The sequence below is a fragment of the Pipra filicauda genome, unplaced genomic scaffold, assembly GCF_003945595.2.
Source record: "Pipra filicauda isolate LSUMZ 115617 unplaced genomic scaffold, ASM394559v2 scaffold455_size529941_pilon, whole genome shotgun sequence".
NCBI lineage: Eukaryota > Metazoa > Chordata > Aves > Passeriformes > Pipridae > Pipra > Pipra filicauda.
In genome coordinates, this window is record NW_024104593.1 from 125634 (window position 1) to 142874 (window position 17241).

Sequence of the window (17241 nt, forward strand, 5' to 3'; positions counted from 1 at the left end):
TGAATCAGAAAATTCTTCAATGAAATAAGCTTTCAGCCCCACTCCTGATCCCTCTAAAGATGATCTCAGCTTTCCAGGTTTTTTTGGAGAAAATACTTCTGTTATACCAAAAAGATTGTTACTTTGTTCCAAAAACTGTTCAGTATCTCACTTTGATATTTATGGTCTCATTTTATAGGCTGTTCAGCTCTTTGCCTTGGATGTGAGATGAAAACATATATCAGTTCCTAAGAGGAGTTCAGCTTGAGTCTGGGATGTATGAAGGTAATTCACCTAAAAGGTTAAACTATGGCCTTGATAATTAATTATAATCAAAAAGCTAATAGCCTTCCTGTGCTACACATATACCTAATCCTCCATTTATTTCTCATACAATCACACAAAATTGTCTCCACAAACTAAGTTGTACAAAGACTATGGCTTTTAAACTCACTGGAACTACGTGGACAGAATACCAGTTTTAACTGATGATTTTTTTAACCTGATGTTCAGCTTCATGGTGGTGCAACACAAGACATTTAATGTGGAGTTGCTCCTTCTAAAATATGATACTGTCTTAACAGCTGCATCTCCACCCTGCTGCCCGGGATTCAGCAAAGACATTCCTGATCTGCAGTAGTGTAAAAAGGATCAGTCTCTTTGGTTTTGCCTACAGGTAATATGTAGCTCTGATGGAGATCTTCCTTTTTCACTCTGGAACATTCTGCTGTTCTCCTCCTAAGGGACAGACAAGGTCTTTCCAGTTGATTTACTGATCATCTGAGCTCCACTGCTGGCCACTGCTGCATTCTTACATTTTCTTATTGCTTCTCTTAACTGAAATTTTCTCTGTGTTTGGTGTAAAAAAATTAACCTTAAAAATTAAAGCATACCAACAGCTTCCTCTAATTACACATGGATACACTGGCAGCTGCTTGTGCACTGGAGGCTTCTAAATGTTTCCACATGCTGGAGCAGTGAAATGCAAAGGTCTAAAAATCAATAAGCTTTCTAGCACTCCTAATGTGTTTCCTTTAGCCTTGGTGATAAATAGGATCCTCCTTCTGTAAGACCTCTCTGCCCTGTGTCCTAGTTAGGACAGCTGAGACCAGTTCATCTCTGGATGGGTGTAACCCAAAACTGTGTATTCCCTTGGCCTTCCATGCCATTTCCCAGAAACTGTTATCAATGAACCATTTACGCCATCTGCACATAGAGCCTGACTCCTCAGGCTATAAACTAGGTGCTAAGAGACCTGCGAGATAGGAGTTGCTCTTGTCCTCACACCCATTAAGGAACCCCCTGCCCAGAGGGAGGTACTGAGCATTCCTGCCTGAACTGGAGGATATATAATCTTGGAGTCTTGGGACCTTTTTAACCACTCGTGGGATCCAGAGGAAGACTGCAGATCACCGCTCTCAACCAGACTGCAACCACCACTCTCGACTGGACTGCAACCACCACTTTTCAACCAAACTGCAACCACCTCTCTTCACCAGACTGCAACAGCACTCTCACCAACAGGTTTTTCCCTCTCCTTTTACTTTGGACTCAGGGGGGCCCAAAGAACACCACTCTGTTCATGCCCCAGGGTGCTGGGTTATACATTTGGGTTTTGTGGGTTAAAACCAATTGTTTGTCTGTATAATTGTACTTATTGTATTATTTTATTAAATTGTTATTCTGATTTATAATCTCTCTTTTGAGTTGAGTTCATTTCCCCTGCTGGTTTACCTTTAAACCAGCACACCCTGTCACAGTCATTAGCTGTTTGTTCTGTTCCTTTATCTTACTGGACAGCTCTTAATTCATGTTTGCTTCTCCAGCCTTCTGCTAGTCCTGATGTGAGCCTGCTGGCATTGCCTGTCAATGGACCCCGAAGAAGCTGGGTTCATGCACTACCACCCATTCCCCTTGGCTTTTATACGGATGAGTTTTCTTTAGAACTGGATTCTAAACTAACACAGGATATTTAGTCTACTTTAGAACACAACTGTTATTAGAAAAACGGAAATATGGAAATTAATTTTTTTTGTGAACTTCTATTTGCTAGCAATTGAAATGGTGTCAGCCACGCTTGTGCTCGTATATGATAGAGGGCTTGATCCTGCAAGGAACTAGCTCTTCAGCTCTAGTAGTTTTCCAGATTGATGAATATACATCTGAGTAAGTCCTTCAATCAGCCTGTTAGACTTGAAGAGATCAGTGGTAGCTTTAAAATGAAGCATATGAATTGGGAGGCTGGGACTGCATTGCCCATATAGGCTGCAAATAACCAGGATAAGCACTGTCTTAAGAGCACATGTCATGTGAGAAAAAGCATTGCTTTCTTACAGAAATACATAAGCCTCACAAACTATCTATGAATGCTGGACTATGCCTCAGGGTTTTCCGGAGTTCACACCCTCTGTTTTCCCCAGCGTACCTCTGCTGACTCACGTTACACACTCAGCTTCATCAGCCATCTGTTGCACCACAACTTTGGTCCGGAATCACACAAATAACATGGACCATCCTGCAATCATAAAGGTTGAACTATTACCTGCTAGAGTAACAGCAATGGAGACAGAGTCAGATCCCAAGGCATTGGATGCATTGCAAGCATAGAAACCCACATCAGCTTCCACAGGTGCTAGAATCTGCAAGGAGTCATCAGGCTGAAGGAGTATCCTGCAGTAAAACAGAATGAAAGATGCAACAGTCTCTTAGTTCATGTGAACACGAACACATTTACTGTGAATTTTTCAGTTGTAGGTAATTTTTTTTATAGTTCAGGCCTTTAAGTGATATTTAAAAATCTATTAAGAAATTTAAAGTCTTACATTGAGACTGTAAGCTGTGATTACTTAAACTAAATTTTAGTCTCATTCTCGGTTCTTGTACTGCTGATATGTGTATTAGAGAAAGATTGCCAAGCAATTACGACATCTGCCCAGTGTGTGTAAAACTTCCTTCTCTGCTGTGCCACTTCTGTACAATGTTGAATGAGTTCCCTAGTCTTGCTGTCTTCTAGTTCTGCAACACAGGAGTAGCAATATTAAAGAAAAACCAAATTATTGCAAGGGGAAAGTCAAGAAACCTGATGAAGCTATGCCGAAAGAAGTGAAGGGAACTACAGGCTCAGTGTTAAAGCCTGAAATAGGTTCCAAATTCTTTTATTGATGCGCAGTTTGTACAAAATCAGCAGTCTTTTTGCTTCTCTAATAAGTGAAGATGGAGACAAATACTCAGCTCCTCCTTGGGCTGAACCAACTGTTTCTTCTGCCAGTAAGAGGAGCCTACCATAATCTCAGTGTACTGACTATGGGTAAATGGGATGAACATGGCCTTAGTGCTCCTATGAACTGCTTCTTTTCACAGTCCGGTTTTGCAGTGGTATAACTCATCAGGTCCTGTTTCAGCAAGAATTCAGTCCTCTTGTCAATGCTTACATACCCTTATTTTCAGCACAGTGAATTTCATGATTACTGTTCCTCTCTTAACTTCTTTTTTTTTTAGCTGAAACTGTTGATGAAATCTAATTATATTGTTCTCATCGGCACTTTCAGCAGCTGTTGCATGTAAACTCTTAGTTGAGGCTGTGATTGATAATGGCAAGAGTGAAAGTGGGGGTGGGAAATGCATGTAAAACACATGCAATAAAAGTCTGCAATAAAAGTCTGCTCACAGATCCTGGAAATGATGAGTTTTTTTACACTCCCATCCCCACAATGAAAACTGTTTTCTTATGCACCAAAAAGCAGCAGATACCTGATTTTGCACAATGCTGGGGGTGGTAGATCTCTAAAACAAACCATATTAGGGCCACCCATCAAAATCTATTACAGGAAAAATATCCAGAGTTAAAATAATTTTTTTTCACCCTTTCGTGAGTAATAATAAAAAAAAATTATAAATAAAAGAGCTGCCCATTGTTAACCAAGTTTTGTAAATGCCTAGAAAAATGCATATTTGCAAAACAAACATTAATACTTTTTAAATTGCATCTATGTTTGCACAACCAAAAAACCACCATTGGTTGAAATAATTCCCTTCCCACTTCCACTGCCAAGGATCTTTTTCTTAACCTCTTAGCCATAAACAGGGCTGATTTCTAGTTAGTCACTTCTAACAGTGGCAAAAGCTAACAATTTTTCTACTTAAAAAACTAGTGTTAGCATGCATCAGTATCTCACATGTAAATTTTTTAGTTTAACACTGACTGGTTCAATCAGTACATGAAATCCATTAGAGTTGCAGAAGTTGTCCCAAATTATACAAGTCTGTAACATTTAAAAGTCGTGTACATTCTGCCTGTATGTGTGCAAATACAGTATTTAGGCTGATCTTCTAGTCCTACATCAAACTAATGCCTACAAGCCCCCTAAAAACATTTTAATAAATGTTTCTGTCATCTTCAAGTTGAGGAAAGAGCTTGCCTAACATTACATCTTGTAAAACACAATGTTGCATAACTGTTTGTTGTTATCACCTCTGCTGATGTCAATCTCTCTTTGTCAGTTTAAGTCACCTCAAGATCCAGCACAAATATTTTTAGAAATAGGAATATGCCAGTCAGATACTTGCCTTTTTTAAAAAAATAAATTCCAACACAGCTCCATCTTCCTATCTTTTAAACCCAAGTTTTAATGTACTTCTCCAGAAGCAAACTAATATCCTCTTCTTTTCAATAATTCTTTCTGTTATTTGTGTGTCACAATTTGGCATAGCTACTTTTCTTGGGAGCAGATCTTTTGTTATCCCTCTTAATATAGAATTATTTTGGCTGATTTCCCTATTTGCTCATAGATTGCTATTTTTGTTATGTATTGAGTTGCTTGTCAGTGGTGAAAAAAATACCAGCTGTAGCAATTCTTTCTGTCACCAGCATGTCTTCAGAATCTCATTTATGGACTTAAAATAATACAGCTTAATGTTTAATCAGTTTCATCTCAGTTGCTCCACACTGCATTGTCTCCAAGACAAAAATGTATTTTACAGGAAATGTATCAGAGACTAATTCAGATAGCAACTCACAAACACCTAACTCTGTATCACCTACTATTTACATTCTGCTTCTTGTCCACAGCATACTTGGAAGGCTTACTAAACCATGCATAAATTCTGCAAAGATTTTTCACTTTTAAAACTGATTCCTAAGGAAGTAAATCTGAATATTCTTCAAAATACAATGTTTTCCATCATATACAGAGTCCATAGACTCTTGGTACATATACTATGAGGCTCTGAAATGGCACTCAGAACCCATGCTACTGTTAAATTGACATTTTAACCCTAGGAGAGCGTACGGACACTCATGTTAAATATGCACTCAGGCTGAATATGCAGACATGAGTCAGGAATCTTTTACTGAAACTGAAGATATTTTCAAGTGCTGCAGCTTTTTGTATCATATGTTTTCATTCCACTGAGTAACTGAAAAACAACATTTTTTGGGGGCCTGTGATAAATTTTTTTTTGATAGTACCGAGACCAAACCTAAAGAAATTAATTTTTGCAAGTGTAGTTACACAGTAGGAGTTGTACTTTTAAATGGATGAAACAGCTGATGGAATGGGGCAGTGGGAACAGAGCCATACCTTGATTATCATTACTGGACATCGCTGATCTAGACAAAATCCATGGCCACAATGCGATAAAGTGTGTGCCTTTATCTCAGTGTTTTGTATATACAATACAGATACCTATCACCCCACCTAAAACAACCAGCCTACACTCTAAAAAATCACAACACAAACCAAGTACTTCTGGAACTTCAGTATATTTAGTAGGGCATGATCTGAGAAACTTCAGCACTACCCTCTGGCCCTCCTCAACAAAAGTGTCTCTCTTTGATACTGGTATGGGAAAGTCCACATACATTAGTTTTCTTATCCAGGTGGGCTGGAAAATTGGTTACTCTTCTCCATTCAGTGGCTGACAAAGTACGAAGAAGACAAACTGCAGAGCTGAAAGACAGCTTAGGCACCAAACACCACTGCATGCACATGGCCTTGCAGTTTACAGCAGCACACTGTGAGACTGCTTAAACTGCAGCTTTCATTGACACAGCTGACTGGCTGACAGCAAGAGCAATCTCAGCCAAAATGAGAATACTGCTGTTAAAAAACCCAGCAAAAAATCCACAGCCCAACTTTTTTATGCACCATGATTTCTAAACTTCTGTTACCTCCAAACTTACAGGTGCTGAGTACATCTAAAACTCAGAGCACGGTCATTTCATCTCCACTCACCAACCTGAGGAACCATAAATGATGAGTACAGAAGGAAGTTCATAAAGTGGAAACTGCCTCAACATTTAAAGAAGAGTTGTCAATGAATAATGCTACTTACTGGCAAAGAAATTATATTTTTCTGAGTCTTTCTCATAGAAATTTTGAGCACACACAAAATGGCCTAACAATTCAGAAACAGAACACAGCATTTAATGTTATTTCAGCCAAACTGAATGGAAAAAAATGGTTGAAAAGGAATTGTAAAAAAATTTGAACTAAAACTTGAGAAATAATAAGACTGTTTTATTTCAGCTAAATGAATCTACCTCTTGCAACACGATCACAGTTTATATGGTATGAAATAAACTTGCCATTTTCTCTTCAGTGTAGTGTCCAGCATCAAGCACATGTGGACTTTATGTAACCTGCCTTCCCTTTCATGTATACCACAGAAGTTACAGTCATTTCAAGTAGAGAAAACAAAAATCCCTTAATGTCACAATTCCAATGGGATATAACTACTGGCAGTGAAAATTGAAGCTTTTTTTCCGGGGTGGCATAAAGATATTTTCACAGGAATATGACCACGTGAAGGGATTTTATGGGTTCAAGTCTTGATTATGAGTGCATATGATTTCCACCAGAGATACATTCTTGTCTTAGTGACCTCTCCCCCTTTCAAAAGTTACCATTTTTTGGTGTGCAAAATCTAATATACTTACTAGCCTTCAGACGGAGAGGCAAGAATCAGGAAATTCAGATCATTAGAGAAAACAATTATTTTTGGAGTAATTCAGTTGTCATAGTAAAAAAGTGACTACATGCAGATGTCTTAGCTGAGGTCAGTATCTTGTGCAGAAAGAGTGGCTACGAGATCCCTGGACAGCTTTGTTGTACCATGTTGGTCAATATTACTGTCTGTTACACTCTCTGCCTGTTCTTACATATCACTTTCTCACAGAACAGAACCAAAATATAAAATTCCAAGTATACACATAAGAAAAATTTGTTATCAACACAGTTAGGCATATAACAAGCACTGAAAATAATGTCTTTTTGTGTGCTCTTGCACACAAATGAATAATGTGGAGTGATAGAAAAGCAAAGGGTACCTGAAAGAAAAACAGTATACTTTCTGTGGTACACAGATAAAAGTGTTCTGTTACTCAAGTTCTCTGGCTACACCTGAGTCCAGAACTCAGAAGATCAGTGTGTTGAGATGACAGCAGAGCTGGAAACAGCCATGAAGTATGGTTCCACAGTTTGCACACTCCATCAGAACATGCCAGTGGTGATGGTAATGCCCCTTGAGGTCTATCCTGGGGCAGTTTTATGCATGGATGTATGTTTGGAAGCCAGAGGCCTTACTTCCTCTGTCTTCTGCTACCACAACCATGGCAGACAGACCCTGTTGGAGCACTGTGAGAAATGCAATTTTTATCTCCAACACAGGATACTAGTAATAAGCAACAACTAATTTTTGTATCTTTCATATTCAACAAATATCTTTCATATTGGTATTACATATGAATTCCAATCTTCATAGCAAAAATCTCTACCTTTAGATGGGAAAATAAAACAAGGCTCCCGGTCTCCAGACATGGAGGGCTCTGTTCACTGCATGAGGCACTTACCTGTTTTAGTACTTTACAATTCCTTCTCTTTGTTTACTCAGTCAGAAGTTCCTGTTTGTCACACCAGTCTGACCCAGTATCCAAACCTTCCTGAAGAGTTACAGTGCCCTGTTTACCACTTTGCATGCATTTGCCCTTCTTTCTGCTATGAAGTCAGACTACAGCAAAATTTAGTTTTGTCCATGGGACTGACAGGCAGTAAAACATGGAAACCAAACAGCCAAAATATCAATTATTTTCTTAAAAATTAAATAATGGGTTTTGTTTTACCTATCATTGTATTTCACCTCCTCTCCGTTCTTAGCCCAGCTGATGGTGGGCTTTGGATTTCCCACTGCTTCACAGTGAAGCAGCACGCTGAGTGTGCCACTTGCCAGAACCACCGTCTGTCCCAGGTGGGTAACAACCTCTGAAGCAGAAAGCTGTTGTGCTGCTGAAATCTTCCGGAGAATGGCAGGCTTTTGATGAGGTCTGTGCAAGCCATTAGCCAGGTCTACAGAAGTGGGAAGAAACATTTCAGCAGATGATGTCCTCAGGGAACTGGTAAATCCAGAAACTTGTCTGTGGAAAGGGTACTCCACTGAGACTGAGTCAACTTTTCGCATTGATGCTTTGAGGACAAATTCCTGGTGCTCCAAGTGGCTCTTAAAAACCTCTTGAGCCAGCTGCACAACAAGCTGCTCAGTGTACATATCTTTAAGCTCCTCTGGCTGTTGAGACAAATTCCTTATGATATCATCCAAGCGTTTCTGCTCTGTAATCATAGTAAATGGCAGGCTATGGTCCCGGCTCTGGTCCTCTTCTGAGGATGCATTTCTCTCCATGGACTCCTGGGCTTCCCAGGACTCCAGACTTTCCCCTGGCCAGCCCCTGTGCTGTAGCAGCCTTGAGACAATATTGTCATACCATCTGCTGGGGTTAGCAAGGTGCCCTTGCTTTTCAGCATTGCTACTATTGAAGAAAATTCCATTGAGATGTTTCTCTTCTGTTCTCAAGGCTTCATTTAAACTGACCTTTCTCATGGCCTCTTCCTCCCTCATACCAGTTGGTTGCCCAGCAATTATCTTCTTGTTGCTTCCAATTAGTTTAATTATGAAATTCTCCTGGGCTGGCCCTGCTGTGCAGGTGTATGTCCCAGAGTCTGAAGGCTTCAAGCGATGGATTTTCATGTACCCATAGGGTGCAACGGTGATGTGAGCTGAGCTGATGAGCCTCTTGTCATCCTTCTCCCAAGTAATCATTGATTTTCTGAACCTCCTTACAGGGCATCGGAGAACAACAGAAGTTTTGGGCAGCAGGTAGGCATACCCACCCACAATAAAGTGTAGTTTCTTCTGCTTCCTTGTCTGGATGTAAACTTTCTTTACAGCCATAATATGGGGGCTTTGATTATGAGCTGGCCTGTTGTGCCCTGAAATATCATTAATATTATTAGTATGTGATACCATTAAACAAAACAAGCAGTTTACATTGCTGCTGGCAGCATTTGACCCATTAAACAGTAATGGGAAAAACTGGCCACTAGCTGCTGGACATTAGATTAGAACAATCAAAATAAGAGGAATAACAAGGCACACTTTAGGAACACAAAAGTAGCCCTGCCCAGAGTATATACAGAAATCAAAGAGCCAGGGACAAAAGCTTTATGGGAGAGAGAAAACTTGAGTGGAAATGTAGTTCTTGTTGTTAAAGTACTTAAATGAAGACTGTTGCTTAAAAACTGCACTGAATAGACAAGTGTTTACCATCCAAACCTTCAAAGGCAACATGATCTTACAGCTCACAATGGTAAGGAAGATTGAAAGTCTTGCTGCCTCAAGGAGTAATGGTGAACAGAACAAAACTCTCTGGACCAGGCTTAAAAACATGGTAAATGTTTTTAAAGTGCACTTGTTCAGTGTGTCCTTCCAGGTTCCAGATCTCTACATAAGAGATCTTTATTGTGAAGTACTAAATAAATCTGCATAGGTATATTTTTAGTAAATACCACGCAACATTTGGTCCAAGCATTGGCTCTAAATGTCTGATCTTCTTTCCTCCCTACATACGTAAAATTTAGCAGTTTCAGAGTCAAGATGAAACTAAACTAACTTTCACATATCCAGATGGCTTACTGCAAACTAGGGAAGAGCATACAGGGGGACTACTGGTCTTCTGAAGGGCAGCAACAAATTCACAAAATACCAACATAAAATACATCCAACTTGTGTTGCATGGTTCGTTAGAAACCCCAGGTCACAGAGGGTTCTTAGTGACATAATGAAATAATATGTTTTTAAATGATCTACAGCAAAATCCCTCACCCGCCACTTTCCTTCCAGCTGTTCTAGCAGAGTTTATTTGCACCTGCCCTCAGAATGCTGTGCTGTATCTCTGAGGCTCTACAGTCCAGCTGTGAGATTTAGATCTAGATTTGGGTCAGAATTTTGAGTCAGTTCTGCCAGAAACTGGTAGTTCCTTTCCAGCACATTTACTCACATCCAGCTCTAATAGAATCTGTAGCTCTCCTCCATTGGTTTGCCTTGTTCATAGACAGAAAAGCCCACTCTGGAAGACTAACACTAGTGCAAAAGAAGGTTATAGAGCGGGTAACAGCATGGATTTCTTAGTGAAGGACTGACACTGCCAAGCATCTTTTCCACTTACTTGCACAGGGGCCTAGTGCACAGGGCCTGATCAAGGATGACAATGGCAAAGGCAGGCAGAGTGAGGAATTGATGATAACAAATCCCCCGGATTTCAGTGTCTTTCTGCAAATGGCATTTCGACTCTGTGTGCCTTCTCCACAGCTCACTGAACACTAGGAACAGGATGAGAAACATTAGGAAAAAGGAAAAGAGTGCTCCTTGTCACACACAGCCCTCTCATCTCCCATATCCACATTGCATAGTCATACCATAGTACAGAACAGCTACAGTTTTCAAAATGCTGCAGTAGAATAAAGCAGAGCAGCATCTGATCATGCAGCTAAAAACAGTGCAGACACAGTAGGGAGATGAAATATCAGCCATTTTCTGTCCTGTAAGGCCTTGATTCTTCACATGCTTCCTTTAGCAATTTTTTCTGTCAGGTGATGTCCCTTGTTTTAATGGTGCTATGCTACAGATCAAAGCTAGTCTTTGCACTTTGTTTCTACCTGTCTCTGTCTGCTGGCTGGAAAAACATCTTTTTGTACCCAAGTGCAGACTCACTGAGTTGCAGTTCACAGTTGCATTCTCATCTGCTAAAATCTGGCCTAAGCTTAATCTTTGAGCTTTGCTGTTGCAAATCTGTTAGAAATAATAAAGAGATGAGCGTTTCAGTAACCAATTAATTATCTCGGCCCAGTAGTTACAACATGGCTTAGACAGAGAAGTATAAACCCTCTAATACCAGACCATGGTACTTGATGCACAGGTGGGCATTGTTCAATGGACTTCATCATGGCTATTATATTTCATATTTATGTATACAGCATCAAAGAAAGTGAAAATGCAGCAGTGCCTTTGCACCGAGACCCAAGCAGCAGCCTGTAAAACGGGTTGGAAAATGGGTAGACCCCTGTAATTACCATCTTCACTGTCAGAATGGCTATACCTCTCCTAGCAGAAGACTTTAGGAAAACATTCAGTAATTTGAGTAAAAGGTCAAGAGAGGTCACCATAAGAAGAGAGCAGGTGGGACACCTCTATGAGGTGTCTGGCATTTCTCTTACAGTTAGGACAATTTTCACTCTCTTCCATGAAAGAGAACTAGAAGAGTGGTGGCAGAGACTGCAAGATGTGGAATGATTTTCGTGCTTGCTGGCATTATAAATTCAAATTATATTTTTAGTTATACTGTCATAAATGTAAAGGGAAATATTCTTAAACCATACAGGGCCTGAAAGGGAGCCTGGGGAAGTGCAAGAGACTTCAGTAAAGTGAGTTTGTTTTGCCATTCTTAAACTGAAGGCTTTGGGAACAAAAAGCATTTAGCCTGGGATAATAAAGATTACTCTTCACTGATGCCTTGGATGAACATAAGCATAGGCATCGACAGAGACAGGGATTTATTGTATTGAGCATGGCTTTTTTTCCCACCAGAAGGGAGGTCTTAATAGTGTGGTTGGATAGCTAAAGCACATCTGTGGAGGCAATCACCACAGAGGATCATGGAGCTAGTGATTACAACCCCAGCAAAGACAGATTACAGGACAAAAATGGGCATAACATGCTTTGTGCCATCTGACCTCATTTGGCTCCTCTATCCCAAATTACTTAGGAACTTCACCTCCAAGAACTGTACAATACTCACGCATATGAATAGCATACCTGTGTCCAGTCAGAGAGCAGCCACTCATTGGGACAATCCTCATTTTTGCAGGCTTGTTGGGTAACTGTCCTTGGCATGGAGCAGAAGGTTTCTGGCAGCATTAATAAGCTCCCATCTGCCAGGCGCTGCTTACAAAGTGTATCTCGCTTCTGGACACCACCACCGCATGTCTGTGAACACTGCAAGAAAAGAATGAGCCACTTTACATCACACTTGCAGCATGGCAACTTGTAGCAAAAATTACTTTTGAATTTGGGTAAAAATCAACACTTGGTTTTGGCCAAATAGAAAACATAAAACAAAAATCCGAGAGGCATCAAAGTATACTGCTTTTAAAAATGTCAAAAATATTTTGGAAAGTGGAAGCAGCTTATTTTGCTAATATTTAGAAAAACTGCTTTAGTATTTCTGAAATGTTCTATTTTGTACAAAAGACCTGGAAACAATGGGTCAGCATTGCAGTATAGAGGTGGAAAATTTGTCCTTTCCTGTAACCATCAACTGGAAAATGAGACATTTGCATGTGATGTGAGGATCTACACGCTAATATCTCCATCTGAGCTCTGACTGTAATACTAAGAGTGTCAGAGAGTGGAAAAGTCTCACCCAGAAGTAGATGAATAAGCTGGGATGATTAATATCCAGAGAATACACCTCTTCTCTCTCTTTCATATAAATATACCTCTCTGTGTCCATTTTCTACTCAAGCAGGGCAGGAAATTTTTAATAAGTAAATTTAGTAGCTTTCCTGATTGTTTTTTGCAAAGTTTGTTGTTCAGTCCTTTTTCCTGAGGATCTCTTTCCTGAGGCTGCTAACAGGCTCCCAGTTCTGCTCAGTCCAGCCAGCTCAACTTTTTTTCTCCCTTCTCCTAGAAAAAGAAAGGGGGAGCTTGCACTACTGCACTACACTAACGTGACTAGGAGTTGCTTATAGCTTGCAACATGGCAATTATGCATGACAAGCAGACAACCACATGAAGAAGTATTAAAACTTAAACAGTTTAAAAGGAGTGTTTTAGAAAATCTTGCAGTCAGAAAGACACTTCTCTCTTATATAGAGAGCTGCATGACCTTTAGTCTAGCCTGAATATCCAGGGGCAGCCAGTAGAGGCAGAAAGCCTAAGTCTTACTAGTGTAAGTCTTTTAGCTTCCTCACTTACGGTGTTGACATGCCATAGAGCTCAATGCCCTGTAGCTGCAAGAGTCACTAAATCAGCTGTGTCAGAGCTCTCCTGCCAGCCAGACCTGCTGAGGCAGATGCAGCCCTCCAGGTCACAGGTGCCAGGAGTGCCTGATGCCTCTTCATGAGACTGGGGCAGACAAACAGTTATTTTGCAGAAGGTGTGCTGTGGTTGAAGAGCTGTGTCACCAGGTGAAGGAGCTACAGGAGGAAGTGAACAGGCTTCGTAGTATTGGAGCAAATGAGCAAGAGAGAGACTGATTACATTCAGAGATGCTACAGCCTCAAGACTCTGGGGAGTCTTGAACCTCATTTGTAGTGGAGAAGCAGATGGACTTAGAATCCTACAGGGTAATTAGTCAACGGAATGTTAGTCATGGGTCTGTTAAAGGTGAAGGCTGGAAGCTGGTCACTGCATGTATCAGGAGGAAGGTTCCTCCTCCTTCCCAAAATTTGAAAGGTAGGATGTGTGCCTTCTAGAACAGGTATGATGTTCTGGCACAAGAAGGCCAGACAACTGATGAGGTGGGCAAAGGTCCTTCTGGGATAGAGGGGCCTCCTAAAGCAACATCACCTGCACCCCACATCACGACCTCCTCTGTTAAGAGGAAAAGAAGGGTAGTTGTAACAGCAGACTCCCTACTAAGGGGAACAGAGGGCCTGATATGCAGATCAGACCCAACTCACAGGGAAGTCTACCGTCTCCAAGAGGCTCAGTGAAGGGACATTACTGGAAAACTCTCCAGGTCCAGTAAGGCCCTCTAATTACTGTCAGCTATTGGTTGTTCAAACTGGCAGTGATGAAATAACAAAGAGAAGCCTGAGCGCAGGGCCCTGGGAAAATTGGTAGAGGGATCAGGAGCACTGGCAGTGATTTCCTAGACCCTTCCAATAACAAGGAATAATATTGATAGGAATAGACAGATCCATCAGGTCAACGAGTGCCTCTGAGGTTGATGAGATTGGAAAAATTTTGGATTTGTTGCCCATGGGATGATCTACTCAACACCTGGTCTACTGACACCTGATAGGATGCTCCTATCTCAGAGGGGAAACAGAGTTCTAGCACAGGAGCCAGTGAGGCTTGTAGACAGAGCTTTAACCTAGCTTGGAGGGGGAAGGGGACAGAACTAGGCTCACCAGAGATGAGCTATGGGATGCTGTGCCAAAACTTCAGAAAACCAGCACTTAGGGAATCCCTCAATCTGCCTCACAAGGTGTTGGCTACAATGTACCACACCTGAAATGTTTCTACACTAATACACGCAGAAAAAGGAACAAACAAGAGGAGCTTGAAGCTTTGGCCCAGTCCCAGAAATTTGACATCATCGGCATAAGTGAAACCTGGTGGGATGAGACCTGTGACTAGAGTGCCCTTCTGGATGATTACAGACTCTTCAGGAGGGATAGGCAGGGCAGAAGAGGTGGAGGGGTGGCACTGTATGTAATAGAAGGGTTAGAATGTATGGGAGCTCACAGTTGGGAATGGCACAGTTGAGAGCCTCTGGGTAAGAATCAAGGGGTGTGGTGGAAAAAAAAAAATGGTAACCCCCGAGGGGGTGGTGTTTCTTGGTGTTGACCCAATCAGCGCCCCTGCAAAATTAAAACATATCACAACAGACTGGAAAAGAAGGATAATGACGTAGTTGGAGGAGAAGTGGCCATGTTTTAGGCCACGAGGGGAGAAGAGCCAGGAGCCCTGCTAGGGGCTAGGCCCCCCAGCCCCCGGCTGGGGGCTGCAGGAACTTGGAACAGTGTTAAACTGGGCCAAGTACTGTAGCTAAGAGCTGGGGGAAGTTTCCTTGCTGTGAGTGGTCAGCCAGAGATACTGAAAGCGGTGGTGGAGCAGCAGTGAATGGAGAACTGTGGCTGAGAGCCAAAAAGATAATAAGCAGCAAAGACAGCATTGCAGCCAAGCTGAGAGAGACTTAGATGTCTGACGGAGAGAGAGAGAGAGAGGACTAAGCTCAACAGAGACAGTTTTGGGGGTAAGACTGAATTAAATCTCCCCAAAACCCCTTTGAGACCCCTCCTGGGAGGAGGGGGTGGACTTCTACCTGATGAGAGTCCTAAAATGCAGCATGCAGCAGAGAGAGAGAAGAGCTGAGAGCTCGGAGACGTCCTGAGAGCTGGACCAGGACGGAATGCGGAGGAGGTGGCTTTGCCCCTCCGCTGCTGCCACACTGGCAGTTGAGACAGAGCAGAGGAGCTCTGATAGGACGCTTGGGGCAAAGACTGAACTGAAAGCTGCCCTAAACGTTCTGAGTCAGGAGGAGTTTGAATCCCCTGAGGAAGGGACTTTCATGGGATGTCTTACACCCCATGACATGATTGAGTTTTGTCCCTGCTTTTGCAAGCCCACGGGAGAAAGACCTTCACTTGGAGCTGAAGGGCTGAGAGAGGTGAAAGGAGACCCCCTGTATTGTAATGGAGGGAGAAATCTTCCAGCTACGACAATCCAGCTACGACTGCTGCATTGAAGAGGAGAGACACTGCTGCCCTGAAAGTGGAAAGGATCCTTCCTTCTTCCCATCTGGACTTTTATTATAGGGAAAAGAGATTTGATCTAATGTAAATATTGCTTTACCATAGGAGAGATAGTTAGGATTATGTATATAATGTATTATAATATTTATTTGTGTAATAGCTGTAATATAATTCCCTTCCCCCCATATTGAGTCTTGTGTTGTGTCTGGAAAACCCCTCTCACACTGGGGTGAGTTGTGGGAGGGGGGCTTGGACTTGGAAATTGGATTTTCGAGGGTCTCAAACCACCACAAGGGGCAAACAAATAATGTGGATATCATCATGGAAGTCTGCTGTATACCCAGCCAGGACAGCGATGCCAATGAATTATTATTTGAGAAACTAAGGGAGACTACCAAGTCAATTCCCCCTCCCCTTATGAGGGACTTCAACTTGCCTGAAATCAACTGGGAACATCACACAGCTGGTACAAACCTGGCCAGAAGATTCCTAAAGAACCTGGATGACAACTTTATGGAACAGGTCCTAAGGGAGCCAACATGGAAAGATGCCCTCCTTGATCTGCTGCCTGTCAACAGAGTGGATCTTGTGAGCAAAGTGGAGACTGGCAGCTGTCTTGGTCACAGCAACCACGAAGTGATGGAGTTTAAAATCTCCATTGCCAGGAGGAAAAGTGCCAGCAAAACCTCAGCTCTGGACATGAGGAAAGCAGACTTCAGGCTGCTCAAGGAATTAGTAAGTAAGGTCCCATGGAAAAATATTTTTGAAGGTGTTAGGGTCCATGAATGCTGGTCACTTTTCAAACCACCTCCTAAGGGCACATGGGCAGCAATTCCTAAATGTTAGAAATCAAGCAGGTGAGGCAGAAGGACAGCTTGGCTGAACAGGAATCTTCTCTTGGAGTTAAGGCAAAAAAGGAAGATGTATGCCCAGTGGAAGCAAGGTCAAGTGACATGGGAAGAATTCAGAGATGCTGCTTGTGGCCAAAGCCCAACTGGAGTTGCAGCTGGCCAGAAATGTAGGGGACAATAAAGAGTTTTTTCAAATACATTACATGTCAAGAGGCAGTATAGAAATATCATCCGCCCGTTACAGGATGAGGATGGTCATCTCACAAACAGGATCAGAGACAAGGCAGAGGTGTTTAATGATTTCTTTGCCTCTGTCTTCAACGTGGATGATGGACAAGGGTGTCTCAGTGCCCTGAACTGGAGGACCACGACTGTGAGAATGATCAACTCCTAGTGCACCCTGAAACTGTGCAGGATGTGCTGCTCCAGCTGGATCCCTAGAAATCTACGGGGCCTGATGGGATTCATCCCAGAACCCTCAAAAGCTGCTCATGTGTCATAGGTTTTAAAAGAAATGTTGGAATTTTTTCCAAATATTGATCTCCCTCCCCCCTCATCTGCTCATCTGCTTTTTTTCAAGGGGGGGGGGGAGGGGGGAAGGT

The 17241-nt window shown here is 41.9% G+C and overlaps 1 protein-coding gene across 1 annotated transcript in view; it reads right to left on the minus strand.

The window, feature by feature from the left end:
- Positions 1-17241, minus strand: part of ADAMTSL1 (ADAMTS like 1) — a 387380-nt gene that overhangs the window by 38406 nt on the left and 331733 nt on the right. Inside the window, exons 20-23 of the mRNA XM_039385969.1 lie at positions 12121-12300; positions 10475-10628; positions 8099-9239; positions 2522-2649 (exon numbers count right to left, since the gene is read on the minus strand). Coding sequence (XP_039241903.1) covers positions 2522-2649; positions 8099-9239; positions 10475-10628; positions 12121-12300 — 1603 coding nt within the window. The remainder of the gene's footprint in view (positions 1-2521; positions 2650-8098; positions 9240-10474; positions 10629-12120; positions 12301-17241) is intronic.